Source organism: Sciurus carolinensis, chromosome 14 (genome assembly GCF_902686445.1).
Source record: "Sciurus carolinensis chromosome 14, mSciCar1.2, whole genome shotgun sequence".
Classification (NCBI taxonomy): domain Eukaryota; kingdom Metazoa; phylum Chordata; class Mammalia; order Rodentia; family Sciuridae; genus Sciurus; species Sciurus carolinensis.
Genome location: NC_062226.1, coordinates 9,453,456 through 9,470,447, shown reverse-complemented (window position 1 = coordinate 9,470,447; position 16,992 = coordinate 9,453,456). Strand labels below are relative to the sequence as shown.

Below are 16,992 nucleotides of genomic sequence, written 5' to 3'. Positions count from 1 at the left end.
CCACCCCGGCCTCTCCCGACCCCTGAGCCCCACCTGGATGCTCAGTGGGTCTGTCACTGACTCCACTTTGCAAATCCGATGTGACAGGGCCATGTGTGCCAAGATGGTGGCCAGCTGCTCCACTGCGGGCAGGGGCTGTGCTGAGACCCCGGCGGCCTCTCCCAGGGCCACAGCTCACCCTGCGGCGCAGGCGTGTGCGATGGGTCAGCGCCCATGACCGGCTCACAGGCACATGTGCGCACAAGCCAACAGGCGCAGACATAGACACGCGTGTGCACACACACGCAGACACGTGTTCACGAACTCACGCAGGACTTAGGTCTCAAACACACTCACAGGTTGACACAGACCTGTGCACCCCAGCCTCACACGCGGACCCCAGGCTCACACTGGCCACTGTCCCTGAGGGCTCCGCCTCCCGCCCAGGCCAGGGGACACGACCTGCGTGGTGGAGTCAGAACCAGGCTCAGGTCCCCGAGTGCCCCCCTCGCTGGGCAGAGCACCTTCCCTTTAGGTCTTCAGGAGACGCTCTGGCCGGTTCTTTGTGCACCCTCACCCCTGACCCCTGGTCCACAGCCCCACGCGAGGGCATCTGAGCCCGGGAAGGTGAGAAACCACTCTGCCGCGCTCCTGCTCCTCCGCGGGACAAGCTCCTCTGTGGACATCCACCAGCTTTCCTCACCCACAGGGCCCCTTGGAGCCAGCGGGCAGTCCTTGGCCCTCGCTGCAGGTGGGCACTGGTCCTCCGGGCCCAGCGGCTCTGCCACAGACTTGTGGCCACCGAGCACTAGAGGATGAGCCTACGGGCGCTGGGGACCCGGACGGCCGGGCTGCGGCCTGCGGAAGGCGAGCCAATGCCGCGCTGCCCCTGGGCCCTGGGCCCTCCCAGGGTCTGCCTGCGGGCGCTGGGACGGGTGGGCTGTGCCCGGAGGCGCCGGTGCCTGAGAGCGAAGAGGACACAGAGCCGCCATGGCGCCTGGGTCCCGCTCCCCACCGAGAACTGCTCAGCCTGGTTTTGGGTGCAGGCGGCTCCGCGCTGGGTCCCTCCCGGTGTGCCATCTCCCCGGTCCCTCCCAGCGGCCCTACAAGGGAGACTTTGTCACCTCTGTCCCCACGTCACAGATGGGCCTTTAGAGAGATGGAGGGGTTCGCCCAAGAAGCCCGGGCAGAGAGTCGAGGCGACCCAGACCCCGTGTGGGCTGGCGTTGGGGACAGGCCCGGGCGGGAAGCCCCCACCTCAGCTCGCCACTCCGGCCCTTCCCTTGCTGGGCCCTGGGGGTGGGGACTAGGAGGGCGACGCAGGCCATGCGGGGCTGGTCACAGGTGCCTGATAGCAGCCCACGGAGGCCTCAGGACCTGGGCCCTCCGGGGGCAGAGAAGCCAGAGCGGCCTGCTGTCCGGTCGGCTCCCGCTGAGGCTCTTGCCCAGAAGCCACGGCAGAGGCCAGCCGTCCTGAGCAGCCGCTCTGGAGCTCGCCCACCAACCAGGCTCAAACCCGCTGGGCTCCGGTCAGCCCGTGCCCAGGCCGGGAGCCCTGCTCGAGGGCAGCCTGTCCCCAGGGCTGCTCGCTGGGGAGCCAGCAGTCAGCGGCCCGTCCCGTCCGGGGTTCCACCTAAATGAACATGGTTCTGAGCCCCGTCCTCTGGGACTGCGCGGTGTCCGGCTGCCGCTCTCCCACCCCCGGGTCACACCTGGAGCCCCTCAGCAAGGCCACCGAGCCCACCTCTTCTGTGGAGCCCCAGGACGTCCGCTTAGCTGTGTTCACCAGGAACATCTCCCGGGCACGACCCCGACACGGGTCCTGCTCTGGGGCACGGTGGCAGGTGCAGACAGGCAGAGAGGCCCGGGTCTGAGACTCAGCCGGCCGCAGGGCCCCCTTCTCTCTGGGGATCCCCAGGCCTTGGGGTCCTCCTGCCCCAGGGAAGCACAGCCGGTCCAGAAGGGACGAGACCTCTGACTCCGCCCCAGGGGCCAGGTCTGGGGGAAGAGTAGCCTCCAGGATGAGGAGCATAAAGATTCGGGGAAAACTTGCTTCTAGAACTTTCTCTTAATCCACAGTCTCCTCCAGCCGTTTTCTCCACTGCACATCAGTTAAGCCCTTAACATAGTGAAGGGCTTTAAGAATGCTAAAAATTTAATGTATGTTAAAAGGGTATTAAATTCTAAACTGAAATTTACATGGAAATATGACATTAAAATATTTTTAGCTTTCAGGAAGCTGGGGGCTGGAATTCTATAATATAGACAAATTTTATCATTTTAAAAAGAATTAGCCTCAGTATTTCTTGTGGATTCAGAGTTAACGCATGAAGATCTGAGCCCCACCGGGGTGACTTGGCTGACCCAGAGGAGAGGAGAGGAGAAGGTGGGAGGTGGGGCCTGGGAGGGAAGGCACAGGTCCCGCCCCCATCTGGGCTTCCCTGAGGGGCTGGGCTGCTCCCTGGCAGGGGAGGCCTAGGCCGCTGTGTTCTCAGTGACTGTGTAGCTGTGCCTTATGGCTCCATGGCGACCTGTTCCTGGTCCTCAACCGTGTAGCAGGCCTGTGCACATTATCATATTTCTTCCTCACTGAAGAAGGCGGGATTCTGTCTTACTTGTGCAGATGAGAAAATGACTCAGAGAAGTTGAGTAATGGGTTCAGAGTCACACAGCAGGGGGAGGAGGATTTTCATTCTTTCTGCAGATTCTCAGCTCAGGCATCAGTCTTGGGCTATGTGAACACCCACCTGCCTGGCCAGCCCTCCCTTACTGGTGCCCTGGGGCTGGAGCAGGGCCTTGAGCCCAGCCCGTCCCCCTCTCCACCACAGCACTCATCTCTTCTGGGTTCTCCCTGCCAGGTGGGGACACCGGGAACACCTGGGGCCTGGTGGGGCCAAGTGTCAGACGCAGGCTGAGGCTCAGGTCCGTTGGTGCCTCTGCCTGGCAGGGCTCCTCTAGTTGGCACCAGCTGCCTGGCCAGCCTTTAGGAGCACAGGAGCCAGGAGGGCCTGGCAGGCGGCACTCGTCCCTGGCCCTGGCGCCCCTCCTGTCACCCTCTGCTCCTGGTGAGGGGGAGCAGCGTGGAGGCTGCGGGCAGAGGCCCTGCTCCTCTGCCTGCGAGCTGTGACCCGTGCCAGCCCATGGGAGGGAAGGCTGGCCGCGGAGGCCGCAGCCGGGGTGGGGTGCTGGCATCTCCATTTAACAGACAGGGAAACCGAGGCTCAGAGAGATGGAAGCAGGTGTCTCCAACACTGCACAGCAGGGGCTGCGGGACGTCAAGCCCCGGGAAGCCTGGGCAGCTCCTCCTGGCCTCCTGCACTGGCCTCAGCCAGGCGGGCCCCAGGAGAAATTCTGGCCAGGCCAGGGGGCCCGCGGGCGGAAATGACCACTCACTGCCTGGCAGGCCCCTGGCAGCCGCCACACCTCTGGGAGGTCACTCATTGGCAGTTAAAAATCTATTGTGACTTGTCAGAAAAATGAATCAACGGGCACATTATTTTTTCATTTCGACCTCGGCATCTGCTTGTCTGGTCAGGAAGGAGAGCGGCTGCCGGCCGAGGCGCGTTTCCTCTGTCACTGGACTTGAAGTGGGTAATGAACAGGCCGCGCGGACGTGAAATATAATCCCATCACGCTGACGAGATTCCGGGCTCCAGACTCCGCAAATCACTCGGGGCCTTCACGGGGAACGCCGCCCTGTTGGGAGTCTGTGTTTAAGCCGAGGTGTCGGCGGGAACACCACGTGACAGCCCGACTGCTCCCCAACCAGCCGGCAGCGGCCTGCAGAAGCCAGGGCGCTGGGCCCTCCTCGGCCTCGCAGGAGGCCCAGAGAGGCCAGGGGCGTGGAGGCAGGAGAGGGGCAACAGGCCTGCTCCTCCGCCCCCAGGCTGCGTGGCCTCAGGTGAGGCACTCACTTCTCTTTGCCTCAGTTTCCTCATCTAGAAAGTGGGGACTGGACGGGCACAGGCTGGATGAGAGAATGACTAATGAAACAGTGACGGTCATCGCCAGTGTGGCAGAAGGGCCTGGGAAGGGCCAGAAAGTGCCAATGTCACTCAGGTTTGCTGCGAGGCAAGGGAACCTGTGGTCACATGCTACACGCACATACGATTTCAGGGAAAGAGGATGGGTGGTTTTGGGGGGACCAGGGATTGAACCCAGGGCTGCTCTACCTCTGAGCTACCGCCCATCACTTTTTATTTTCTATTTTGAGACAGGGTCTTGCTAAGTTGCTGAGGCTGGCCTCAAACTCAGGACCCTCCTGCCTTAGCCTCCTAAATCACTGAGATGACAGGGGTGCACCCCTGTATCCAGCAAGGCCCCATGTTTTTAATCAGAAGAGCTGTGTATTTGTGCACCAGAAAACACGCAGCTCACCAAATCCACGACCTCGTGGCTATTCCCGATCAGAATGGGGTTTAAGGTAGGGAACATTAGCCTGATTGGAGGAAAACGTGAAATGGTAGACAAGGTACTACCTTGGGGTGGCCTGTGAAGGGTGACCCTTGGGAAGCATGGAGTCATCCCAAGGTGGCAGCCATCTGCTTCTCAAACATCTGTGGCGGAATCCTCGGTGGTCACACCCCCAGGTCCTCCAGAGTAGCTGTCAGCATGGTGGATGGAATATGAGGGGGAATGGGTGGCACCATGTATCCCTTTCCACAGAGCTTCGTAGCTGCCCCTCCATCTCCAGCCTTCCTATCCCCGCCCTGGCCTTTGTAGAAGCCCGAGGACGCTGGACCCACAGTTGACTGCTGAGGACAGACAACTTGCTCTGGTAAGTCACCGAGGTTTGGGGGCTATTTGTTACTGCAGCATCACCTGGCCCCTACTGACCAGGAAGCACATCCATTCCTCACCATGGTCCTTGGAAGGACCTAGGGCCTGAGTCCCTGCTTCCAATGTTTGGGAAATACCTAGGCATGGCAGGTTTTTCCGATCATGCTGTCTACCCAGGGGGTCATTATGGGAGCTCCATTTTTTAGAGGTCAAAGTGGTGCTGACCCCAGCCAGGTGGAATTCGTGGCAAATAGTTCCTAATCCAGATGCATCTGACTTAAGACCTTTCTTTGGCCTGTCACATCTGCGTCTGTGCCCTTCTAGTCAACGCAGGCATTGGCTTGAGGGGACTCCCAGTGTTTGCTAGAACATCTGGACAGGCATCCTCCCTCCGCCCCCCCTCCCAGGGCCTCACACATGCTCCATCACTGCGCTCCGCCCTCGGCCCGCAGGAGTGTTGGTATCCTTGATGCCAAGGGAAGCGTGCAGGCCTGAACTGCAGGCCCCAGAGGCAGAGACGTCTGTCCCAGGCAGAGGCCTGGCTCCCCTGAGCCCTCTTCCTGGGCGTGGAGGCAGCTGGGGTCTGGGGCTAAGTTGGTGTCCCCTCAGGGTCAGCGCCACGGGAGAACATGGCGTTGAGAAGACAGGAGAGGACATGCCAATGCCCTTTGCCACTCATCGAGCACTGTGCACACAGCTTTGTGCATCTGACCCACCAAGCCTTGACCCCCAAGAGGGGCACGCTTTCACCCCAGTTTACAGAAAGGACACTGCGGCACTGGGGAGTTGACCCCTCACGTGGAGGCACGGGAGGTGAGGAGAGGAGGTGGGCTTTGGCCCCAGCCTGTGCCCTCGACTGATGGGTCCCCATGGAGAGCTCGGTGGGTCCACTGGGTTTCCCCAACTCCAAGGCAGGAAAGTTACGTGATGAGCTTAACTCGCTGCCCAGGGCCTGGGAGGCTGGGAGTTGACTCGGGGCTGTGCCCTGAGGCTTCTGATCTTGAGCTTGGGGGAAGCCAGGCCCCTTCCTCCTGGAAGAAGAGAAGCAGCCCCGTGGCCACATGGCAAGGGTCAGTGGGCAGAAGCCTCTGCCAGAAGTTGGGGACAGGTGCCATGCCTTGGCGTCCCACTGACACCCTGCGTTGGCCACAGAGGACTGGACTTGCCCTCCTAGGGTTTTACGTTCCCTTGGGAGGCTGCGGAAGCCCTGCCCCATTCTCCTAGCTCAAGGACCCGCCATGTCATGCGTGTCTTGGAGCAGGAGGGGAAGGGGCTTGTCGCGGTACAGCGTGTGGAGAGGTCCACCAGGAAGCTGTGGGGTCCTCTCCAACAGGACCGGGAAGAGCTGGCAGGAGCCCGCCGGCCCGCAGGGCAGGTCCCCCACCCGCAGCACACTGGTCTCCGCAGTGCCTACACACTGTGGGGTGGCCCACGGTCCTGACTTCCATCCCCTCCACCCCTGATATTCTGCAGCCCCTCATCTGGGGATCTGGGAGCCTGAAGCAGCAGCCGGCAGGTTTCCAGGGACATGATGGGGGTTAGGGCCAACGCCTAGCCTTTGGCCCCATCAAGAGAGGACTCGGAGAGACGTGGGCCCAGCCGGGAGAGGTGTTTGGAGAAAGCTGGGGGCTCAGAGCCGGGGAGGGCACGCGCAGTGCAGGGGGCTCCTGGGCCTGAGCTGGGCGCATCCTAGTCCAAGTCCGCTAAGGCTGATCCACAGGGCCAGGGCAGAGCGTGGATCCAGCAGTGAGCAGCCCTGGCCAGAGGCACAGCAGCAAACCGAGATGCTGGGGCGACAAGCATGCGGCACCCGAGGAGCCAGACTGTGTGCCCTCACCCCAGGACCCCCTGCCTTCCTGCAGGGTTGGTTCCGCGTGACTCTCAGGCATTTGGCACGTCCCTAGAGGGGTGGGCAGAGCTCACCTGATCCCGCACCTTCACCGTCAGCCCAGGAAACTGAGGCCAGTCACAGTGACCGGTGGGGGGCTATAGGCTGCCAACTGTGGAGCGTGGTGTCCACCAGGTGCTCATGGTGTGTCCAAGGCCAGTGAGGTGACAGCAGCCCTGAGTCCTCCCCTCTGCAGTGGAGGTAGTGACGAGATCTGCCAGAGTCTGCTCATGGCGGTTACACAGTGACAAGTATTTACAGAGGGCTGGTACCTGGCCTGTCTGTGCACAGTAGGCGGTACAAGATGGGGGCGGTGGTGGCAGAGGCCAGCTGAGGCCAGGCTTCGGGGCCCCATGCCCAGGCCAGTCAGAACACACACTTTGTAGAGTCAGCACCACGTCAGAAGACTTGCTGGGAAGGGCAAATGGGCAATGGGTCACCTGTGTCAGGATGAGCTCCTGCTTTGCAAGCCTGGTGCCGGGGAGGGTGTGAGATGCCGTGTCCTGGAGCTCATGGCCTGGCCTCGAAGTCAAGGCCTGGGCGGGGAGAGCCAAGGAGAACCCGAGGTTCAAGTCCTGGCACCAGGGCCTGGTGGTGGTCACTATGGTCCCTTTAAAACTCCTTCTGCTGGACATACACGTTGTGTAGACTGAGCGTGTTGTAACCCACGGTAGGGATGGTATTGATGTGGCAGCTGGAGGAGGTGACAATGTCAGGGCCACCCTTGAGAGAAGGGGGCCCTGCTTCTTGCTCGGCACCAGAGGTAGCCCTGGGAGCCCTGCAGACACTGGGCACCACGTCAACTGCCAGCACCTGTCACCCTCAGAGGAGTCCCTGTGGAGTCACCGTCTGCAGCGTTACGTGCCCAAGACTTGAGGAATGCAAAGCAATATGCAAGAGAGTATTTATAGGATTTTATTTTAATATCATTTTAATATTGAATATGTCACAAGATTTAATGACCAAATTAGTCATTTACATTTTTCAAAGATATCTAAATATAAAATTGCTAAAAATTCAAATACAGATAGATAGCAAGCTACAAATAATATTTCTTCTGTTTCTGGGGTAGGAATGGAAGACATTAGAAAAGATGCTCCTGTTGGCCGAACAGAGCAGAATGAGAGGAACTCGTTGAAAGGACCCTGGCGCAAAGAAACACCCTTGACTTGGAGATGTTCACACACATCTCTTCCTGTACATTGATTTAAAAAATGTTTTAAAGGCAGGCCCTCGGTGAGCATCCGGCCCTGGGCCCTGGCCAGGGACAGTAGAAAGGATGTCACTATGGGAGGGACCCTGGCGAGGCCTGCAGAGGCATCTGGTGTGGCCAGAGGTGTGACGCAGGGGTGCCCGACCCTCGCCTTTCCTCCCAGGGCATGGAATGGCAGAGGCGGGCTTCCCTGGGCGCCCCCTCTCCTGACGTGGTGGATGGCAGCAGTGCCCGGCCTGCTCAGCCGGGCAGGCACTCTCTGGGGTCGGGAGGGGAGAGGAGGCCCTTCGAAGCCAGCGAGGCAGAGACCCTTCCAGGTCCGGGAAAGCTGTACGCAGGTCTAACTGTGAGCAGAAACCTACACTCAATATTAGGAAGTGGAGAAGACCCCTCGCAGGAGCAGCGAGGCCCGAAGATGGGCTGCCTCGGCACTGCGCCAGCACCCGTTTCTGAAACCAGAGGTGCAGGTGCGCTGAGGAGCGAAGGCTCCTGAGCAGAGAGTGGCAGTCGTGGGCACGCCGCCGTGCCCGCGTTCCTAACTTTTAGTTAGTTTCCTAACTACCCGCTGAGCAACGCTCTCATTTAAACAAATGGCATAGTTAGAACTATTGACTAAGCCTTAAACATTTCTTCTGAGAAATCGAACCACAGCGTTTCCAATCTGCCTGTTCAATATGGGAACAGATTTTAAAGAGAATAACATAATCAATCCTCCACCCCAAAGAATGGTCCATCATACCAACCATGATAAAGAGTACACCTGTTTATTAAAAGGAAGAAAAGAAATATACACTTTTGTTCTTCATTTGCTTTAAGAAATTTGATCAAGTTGCAAGGAAGTGTCTGGCATGGCTATGTACATTCTCGGGCAGGGGCGCCGGGCAGTGAAGGCGGCTGGACGCGCGGGGGCTCTGCCAGGGCGTGACCCGACCCTGGGCACTATTACTCAAAGCCACTGCCAATCAGGCTGCAGTCCCCTGGCAATGTCCCCTGTCCTCCAGCCTAGGGTGCCCCCAGCCTAGCCCCTGCCCAAGAGCCCACTGACCCTGTGCCATGAGCCGGGAGCTGGCCTCCCCCAGCACTGTGGAGCACGGGGTGGGCTCTAGGGCCACCTGGCCCTGGCAGGCAGCTCTGAGCTGTGGCAACAGATTGAGGCCGGGGGCCAGTGTTACTGCTGCCCCGACTTCTTCTCCTTCTGGAAGCTGAAGCTTGTACGTCTGTTCAGTTTTCTTTGTTTCTGAGCAAAATATTCAGCCCGGGCGGTGCTTGCTCGTGATTCCAGGATGTAGTTAACCTAGGAAGCAAGGGACACAGCTCGTCACTTGGCAGCCAGGCCTGCTGCGCGCCCACGGCAAAGCAGGGGCTGGGGTAAGGCCTGCCCTGGGCTGGGTGCCTCAGGCCCAGGTGCTCCTGCATGGCTGAACTCCAGGCATCCTAGCAGCCTGGCAGGAAGGACAGCCCTGTCTGGTTCAGGCCTCTCCGCCTGAGTGGGGGGCTTCCTGGTCCCGCCCCTGTGCCCCTCCTTGGGCTGTGCTGCCCGAGGCCTGCCCTGGTTGCTGCAGAAGCCTTTGCCTGCTCGGCGCCCTGGGCTTGCACAGATCCTCCCTGAGCCGCACTTCCGAAAAACCAGAACAAAGCTCTCCATTCAGCCTCCCACCAGCCTCACTGGGGCTTCCAACACGTTTTCCTTTAATGCTGCAGCCAAGAGGAAAGGGAGGCTCAGAAAGGAGGCCTAGGGCCTGAAAGTCGGGCCAGGGCCATGGCAAGAGTGTGCACGGCTGCCTGCTGCTCTTCGCACTGCCTGGGGGATCCTTCAGGCTCCAGCGCAGCCCCAGCTCTGTACAGGGCCTCCTCACACCACCTGCTGTCACTGGGCGGGGCTTTGGGAGAACAGCGCCACTTCCCTGCACCCTCAGTCTAAAAGTTATGACCAGAGACCGAGTCTTCTGGCAAGGGAAGGCAGCCAGCTCCCATGCTGGTTCCACTCCAAGGACCACTTGTCCTGGGCCTGGAGGGAGGGGCCTCTGCGGAGCTAAGAAGGAACCCGAGGCTCAGGAGACGGCAGTTGCTGGGCCCAGGCTCTGACACCGTCCCTCTTAACTTTCTGCTCTGATCGTCGCCAGCAGCGGGCGGGGAAGGCTGGCATGTGGGTCCAGAAGGCCTGACACGCTCGGCCACTGCATCGCCAAGTCACCAGCTGAGAGCAATCAATCATGAGGCCCACGGGCAGGGCGCACGACGGGGACAGTGCAGACAATGTATGGAAACAGGAGGTTTATCATTCTTAATAAAAGCAATCTTTGGATTATATTGTTTGCACACTCAGCCAACCTAGTGTTTTCAGTGTAGTTTTGGCACATATAATTTGACAAAAGCATTTTAAAATGATCCTTAACAAGCCAACTATTTCCTAAATTTATTATCTTCAGTGCTTTGTGATAATCACATAGATAATTTTAATGGAAGATTAATGTAATAATCAAAAGATAAAAATGCCCTTTGGTCTGCCATTAGCTGGTTAATATGCTGTGGCTTAAAACTGGCACAATTTTATGCACTATAGAGTGTTTCACTTTCAATGCATTTTACAGCTTAAGGCATAAAAATATAGGGAGTTTTCATGGTCAATAAAGTCACAGCCTCCATCACTCGATCACGACAAGAACCTGATTTGAAGAGCCCAACGATTCCTCGGAGATTCATCCGAAAGCTTGCAGAATTCGGGACCACACACGGCTTGGCTCCATTACATCTTGCTGGAAGGAGGGCAGCTCGGGAAGGCCTCAGGGCTGGGTTCTGCTGTGCTCTGTGGCCTTGGGCCTCCATCTCCTCATCTATAAAATGGGGACAACAACGTCTACATTCTTCAGTGTGGTCGGGAAGACGGGATGAGGTAATGGACATGATATATTATGAAGCTGGTCTTAAAACATGGGGAGATTTTAACATTTCTAAAAGGGGCAAGAGACGTGAGACAAAGGAAGGCTCCTGCTCACAACAGTGGTGACATGGCTCTGACGCTCACCTCTCCCTTTAACTTCCACTCTGATGCAAGCACTCATTCCGTGTGAAACTCCTCAGAGAGACTGCCCCCGCAGAGCCTCTGATGGCCACATGCTCAATTCCTGGACACGGGGCTGGGCTGCGTCAGCGGTGCAGGGGGCCTGCCTGACGCCACGGGAAGGGTGGCGAAGACTAAGTGCTCAAATCGCTGTAGAAGTCACAAGTGGGGGAGGTGAGGTTTAATCTTCCCTCAGGACTGTGATCATTAGCTCCGAGTAAATCAGGCCTGGGTATGCTGTGACCTCCTGGAGTCTTCTGCATGATGCGATATTTTCACAAGCATTTTGATATGAAAACAGACATTTTAGGGGAGGCGACGGGCCTCAGGGATTTTGCAGAAAAGCATCTGCTTCCAGGGAGCATTTGGTCCTGTAAAATGATTTCTTTGCACTTGATCTTCCACAGTCTCATATTGAAGTCATAAACCTGTGTTTCTGTCATCAATCTGCTGTTGTGAAAATTATTTTGATGTCAAACACAGGATTATAATTTCACTAGAATCCTTCTCAAGTCTTGAATATTTTAATGCTGGCTATAAAAATAAGTCCAGTCCCTGACGGGGTCCTGGAATATTTCTTCACCTACTCCCCAAACACTTGGCACCAGTTCCTTGGGCTGTCTTGTGATGATCTCAGCCTGCTGGTGGGCACACTGTCCTCACTTTCTGTCCGAGAGGAGCTTGCTCAAGCTGGTCATGAAGCTCCCACCTTCCAACTGACCGTCTCGCTCCAGCTGCCTCCCAGCAGTGTGACCCCTGACTGCTCGCCTGCCACTCCTGAAGACCTTTGCAGTCGTGGGGACCTGAGCTCAAGATGTGCCCGAGAAGCGCTTCCACTTGGTTGAAACCTCCCACTCAACTCCTCGGGCTGCAGACATCTGGGCATGAGGAACAGATTCCGGGGCCTGGCAAGCCTAGGGTCGAGGTCTGGTTCTGCTGCCTTACCCGAGTCCCCATCCTGGATGAGCTACTTTTATTTGAGCCTCATCACCCAGAAAATGGGAACAACTTGATACGCCTGTCTCATGCACTGTGAAGGACCAACGTGACTGAACATGGGAGCCCCTGGCCCAGGTCCTGCACCAGGCAGCCCCTCGGCGTACCTTCACAGCTTCCGCTGTTGCTGCCCGATGACTCTCCTCTTGAGAGAGAAGGGACTGTGCCCTAGGAAGTACTGGCATGTCATCTGCTTGGCATCCAGGCAGCATGTCAGTGGGGTGAGGCAGCATCGGTACCATGATCCCACCTCACAGGTGAGGAAACTGAGGCCCAGAGAGGTGATGTGACTAGCTGGGGCTGCCCAGCTGGGTGGGGGGAGTCAATTCAGGTTCAAACCCCTCCTCAGCCAGAGAAGCTTTTTTTTCAATCTGATCAAACTACCTAAGATCTGGAAGAGTCCTGGGCTCCTGAGACTGTGGCCATGGATGAGCAGCCTGGGCAGTACGTGATGCTCCTTAGAAACACATAACCCTGTGTCCTGAATTGACCAGACCCCAGGAGACTCCTACGGGGCTGTGTGGCCCTCGGCCCCAGCCCCAGCCCCGTGCTCACCAGCCTGGGTCCTTTGTAGGCTGCTAGACGTTGTGCCTTCTCTCGCGGAATTTGCGTCCTACTCTCCCCGACTCTCTGACCCCCGCTCCCACCTGGCACCTACTGACTATTAACATCTTTGTGAATTTTCTTTCATTCTGTCTCCCCTGACAAAGGCAGGGCTCTCTGGGGACAGAGACTGGCATTTCACCATGGCATCCCGAGCTCAGGGTGCACTGCTGTGGTTGGTAAAGCCCAGCAGGAACCAGTGGGTTTCAACAGGGCTGACAGGCACCCTGGGCAGGATGATGCCTCTTCCCAGCAACTGTCGTCCTTGGGGTCTGTTCCAGGGGCCCGGAGCCGCTGACGGTGCTCAGAGGGAGACAAATGGTGCATGAATACAGGAGAGGCAGGAGCACGGGGGCTGGGAGGCCGCTGCAGCAGGTGGAGCTGCTGACCCCAGGGCCTGGCCCGGGCCTGGCATTCACCAGCAGGGCCACAGCCAGGCCAGACAGGGCGAAGACAGAAGCTGCCCCTGGTCAAAGAGCACTCACCTTGAGCACGATTTCATTGACGGTAGCAGCGTCAGATTCAAAGTAGAGGTGTTTGTAGTCATGATTGCTTAGATATGTGAGTTTAAATATTGCATGACCTGGAGGAAGAGAGAGGGAGACTGATGAGGGTCCCTCAGCGCTCCCTTACCATCCCAAGGGAGCATGAGCAGGTGGCGGCCGGGTAAAGAAGACGAGGGGTCTTCTCGTCACAGGCAGGTCACACGGACAGTAAGAGAATACACTGAATGGCTGGCTGGGCCCCGTCCACTCCGCTGTTACAGAGTGCCATATCAGGAAGACTTCACGGGGCTGCTTCTACAGGACAACTGCATGGAAAAGGTGGTATTTTTAAGGTAGGAGGCCACTGACCCCAAACCATTACTCTAAAAACAAGACAACACTGTTTAAAGTCAAGTAAACAAGCACCAGCAACGCTCTCCTGAAGGCCTCTGCTCCACGGCCTGGGCGCTTGTGGGGAGTAGGGAGTCCTGTTGGAGGGGTTCCTGGTCTTCTGTCCCAGATGGAAGCTGTTCCCAAAGCCCCTGGTCACTTCTGCCCCAGGAGGATGGGACAGGGTGTGCTCTACAGATCATAGGTGGTGCCTCACAGAGCAGACTGCCTGAGGGGTCAGGTCTTCTGACACAAGTTCCACCAAGGTCAATTCCTTCCTGTTTCCCACCCCTACAGAACAACACTGCCATTTCTGGGCCTGCTTGGTCTAGCCTCATGTCACTGCGTCCCTGCAGGCAGCCTGCGGTGCTGCCCTGGTCTCTGCACAGGCTCTGCCTTACCTGGGATGCCCTCTCACTGACCTGTGTGGAATGGCCTTGCTGACCCTTGGGGACCTGGCTCACACGGTGCCATGCTGGGTGAATCTTCATAGTTTCATGGCCAGGTGTCCCTTTTGTGTGAGCCTGCCACGTTGCATGCAGCTTGTCAAAGAAAGCCGCTTCCTGCTTTGCCACACCGGCAGCTGTGTCTACACTTCCTGTGCTGGTCCTCTGGGTCAGACATGTCAGCTAGATCCCTCCTCTGAACTGAACAGAGATGCCAGTCTGCCTGGCCTGGCACAGGACCCGGGGCTAAGGCGAGGGACTGGGGTCTCCTGGTCTCAGACCACGTGAAGCTCCCCGCATGTGCATGTACTGTCCTTGGGTTCTGGGGCCCCCAATAGCTTTCTAAGAAATTCTTTTTTCTTCAGCTACTTTGAACTGGTTTCCATTATTGGCACCAAAGAGCACTGCCCGAGACGGGCACGTTGTTAGCACGCAGCGAACCTGCCGAGGGCCGGGGGCAGTGGTCCCGCATCCACCTCGGCCTCCCTGACCTGCTCCAGCAGACCTCAGTGCCTGGAGATTAGAATTCAGCGTGTCCTTCCAGCAGGCCTTCTCATCCGTTGTCCTTTTAATTGAAGAAGCGGCTGGTCAGTTATTAATTAATAATATATCACCCGTATTACTGTAAGTTCACCTCTTTCCGGGAGAAATCTTCTTGGGGACTTTATTTACAGTAGCTAATTTTTCAGATCTCCAAAAATAAACTGATATATGCTGTACATTTGTGGCCAGAAAAGTTGAGCTGCTGGTATTTTATCCTGGAAACATCATTACAATATACTAATTGTGACTATAAATCCTATATTGAAAAAATTAGCTGATAATTTCTTAAAAACCCCCACTTTCAGTCACTTGACAAATTTAGCCTGATTCTAAATCATGGCACTAAAAGTCAGAATTCTTGACTGGAAGCTAATCACGCTGTTAATATATAAATCACTTATTTCTGATAAAGGAGTGAATCTTACCTAAATCAGGATGAGTGTGTGTGTGTGTGTGTGTGTGTGTGTGTGTGTGTGTGTGTCTGCAGTCACCATCACAGAGCACTGGAGTCTTGCTGGTGACATCACCATGTGGAGGAACAATAGATACCTTTGTTGGTCATCTATGAAGGACACAGGGCTGTGAAGGACAAACAGAGACAACCCCCCCAGGAGCCCTTACTGCTGACACCTGGCCATGACAGACACAGACACCAGAGCCTGGGGCTAGAAAGGACCAGAAGGTCTTAGGGAGACCCACAGACCTGAAGCTTCGGGGTTCACTGGCCCCTCTGATAAGTGATCTCATGCTCGGTCTACACCACCTGCTCCTGCTCGTCACTGACAAAACAAACCTCAAGATGCAGGGAGCAGGTTTGCCTGGAGACTGAGACACCATTAAAAACAGCCTGGCACTTTAGGAAGAGTCAAACCTAACACTGGCATTTGTGCCGTGCAGCTTGCGTGGGCCCAGGTGCCTTGGGGAGGGTGCCTGGGTACCATCCCCTTGGGACTGCGGTGCCATGGAGCCTGTCAGCTACAGGCGCACAGAGCGGAGGCCCAGGGTTCACATGTACAACAATCACGTGAAAGAGTAAAAAAAGAAATCATCCCAGACCGAGTCTCCTGAAAGGTCAGGTGTATTTTGCTGTGCATCCCTGGCCTTTCCCCGGTGGGATGAAGAGCCATCTCTCCCAAGCTCTGATGCGTCTCCCCGCAGTGAGAGCACCCAAGGCACCAAGAGGGATCGGAGAGGCTGATCTGCAGAGCCATGTTTGCATCGTAACAATTAATGGTGACTGCTGGTAACCAGGCTGGGCTGGGGGACGGCCATGAGCAAGAGCCTGGGGTATGAGCCTCAGTCAAGAGCAGCAGCCACGTTTTCACCCACGCTGGACCACAGGAAAAAGGGGCAACTCACTCCCAAGGTTCTTGCTTGGAGGCTTGCTGTTTTGATGGGTGGCCAGGAGGGCAGTTTTACTCAGTTCAGGCTCTGCCAAGAGCATAGGCTAGTGCAAGGGACAGGAAATGAACACAGAGAACTCGTGTAATGAGCACCAGGAGGAAGGTAAGCACAGGGAGCTGCCCTGGAGACCTGAAGGTGAGGCGGCTGGCTTGGCGAGAGGAAGGACTCTCAAGCACAGTTTCTAGGAGAGCTGACCCCTGAGCAATCTTGGAGGGCAGGATGTTACTGGGAGCGAGGCAAGAGCCACACAGGAAGGACATAGGACTGACAAATTGGCTCTGCGGGAGCCAGGGGCAAACCATAGTTATGCATGATTGGAAAGCAGGAGGTGACATGCAGGAACTAGCATGGGAAACGCCCAGCTTCATGAGCTGATGGGGCCACTAGTGGGTTTTAAGCAGGCAGTGAAACAAACGGACCAACTGTGTTTCAGGGTGTTCCCTGGACCCCTGGAGGCAGGGAGACCAGGTGCAGTCAGACAGTTAGGTGTGTATGTGGTTTTGAGCTTGACGGGTGCAGGAAAGGGACTGAACAGGGACTGAGTTGAGAAGGGGACACTGGCAGGACTGTGGACTTCTACATTAGAACAGCTAATAATCAGAATTCACATCTGTATAACTTCAGTCAGTCCAAACCTGTATATTCAAACTTAACAAGTTAATTGGCCACTTACTGAAAACAAATCTGTCAATAAACACATGTTATTTATGCTACATGGTAAATTTTCACTAGAAGAGTCCGGGAGGAAGGAATGAGCTGCATGTGAACATCAACAAACTGAGTAAGGAGCATCTGCACCACACTTTGCTGGCCTCGTGCCCCCACGTCACCTGGGTAAGGGATGAGGAAGGCTCAAGCCACCTCCTCAGCAGCGGCCCACCAGGACATCTGTCTGGGGCCTCGAGGGAATCAGATGGGCAAGTCACCCTCAAAATGTCAAAGAACACCAGCAGTTTCATAAGAAAGGGGGAAGCCAGGGGGCACAGTGTCTCTGTCAAAGTGTCAGCTGAGAAAAATTATGTACCAAAGTCAATATTCCACTTAGTTCAAATTAACTTGCCTGGACTGTTAAATACTGTTTGGAAATTAAGGCAACGAAAGCCTGACATGCTGAGGATAAGAACGTGAGCCCTGGCGTTAGCCCTGGGGAGAAACCCCACCTGTGGGATCCCACGTCAACACACGCCATCACGTCCACACGTCAC

At 56.6% G+C, this 16,992-nt stretch overlaps 1 protein-coding gene across 12 annotated transcripts in view; it reads right to left on the bottom strand.

Moving 5' to 3' along the window:
* Positions 1–8,607: 8,607 nt before the first annotated feature.
* Mapkap1 (MAPK associated protein 1) overlaps positions 8,608–16,992 on the bottom strand; it is a 227,227-nt gene continuing 218,842 nt past the window's right edge. For 10 of the 12 annotated variants that reach the window (XM_047523959.1, XM_047523962.1, XM_047523963.1 and 7 more), the window contains 2 exons: positions 13,005–13,102; positions 8,608–9,153 (listed from right to left, as the gene is read on the bottom strand). In XM_047523959.1, the coding sequence (XP_047379915.1) occupies positions 9,028–9,153; positions 13,005–13,102 (224 nt within the window). In that variant the 3' untranslated portion in view covers positions 8,608–9,027. Of the gene's footprint in view, positions 9,154–10,525; positions 10,694–13,004; positions 13,103–16,992 lie in introns of all 12 variants that reach the window. The other 2 variants (XR_007104884.1, XM_047523965.1) reach the window with 2 other exon arrangements.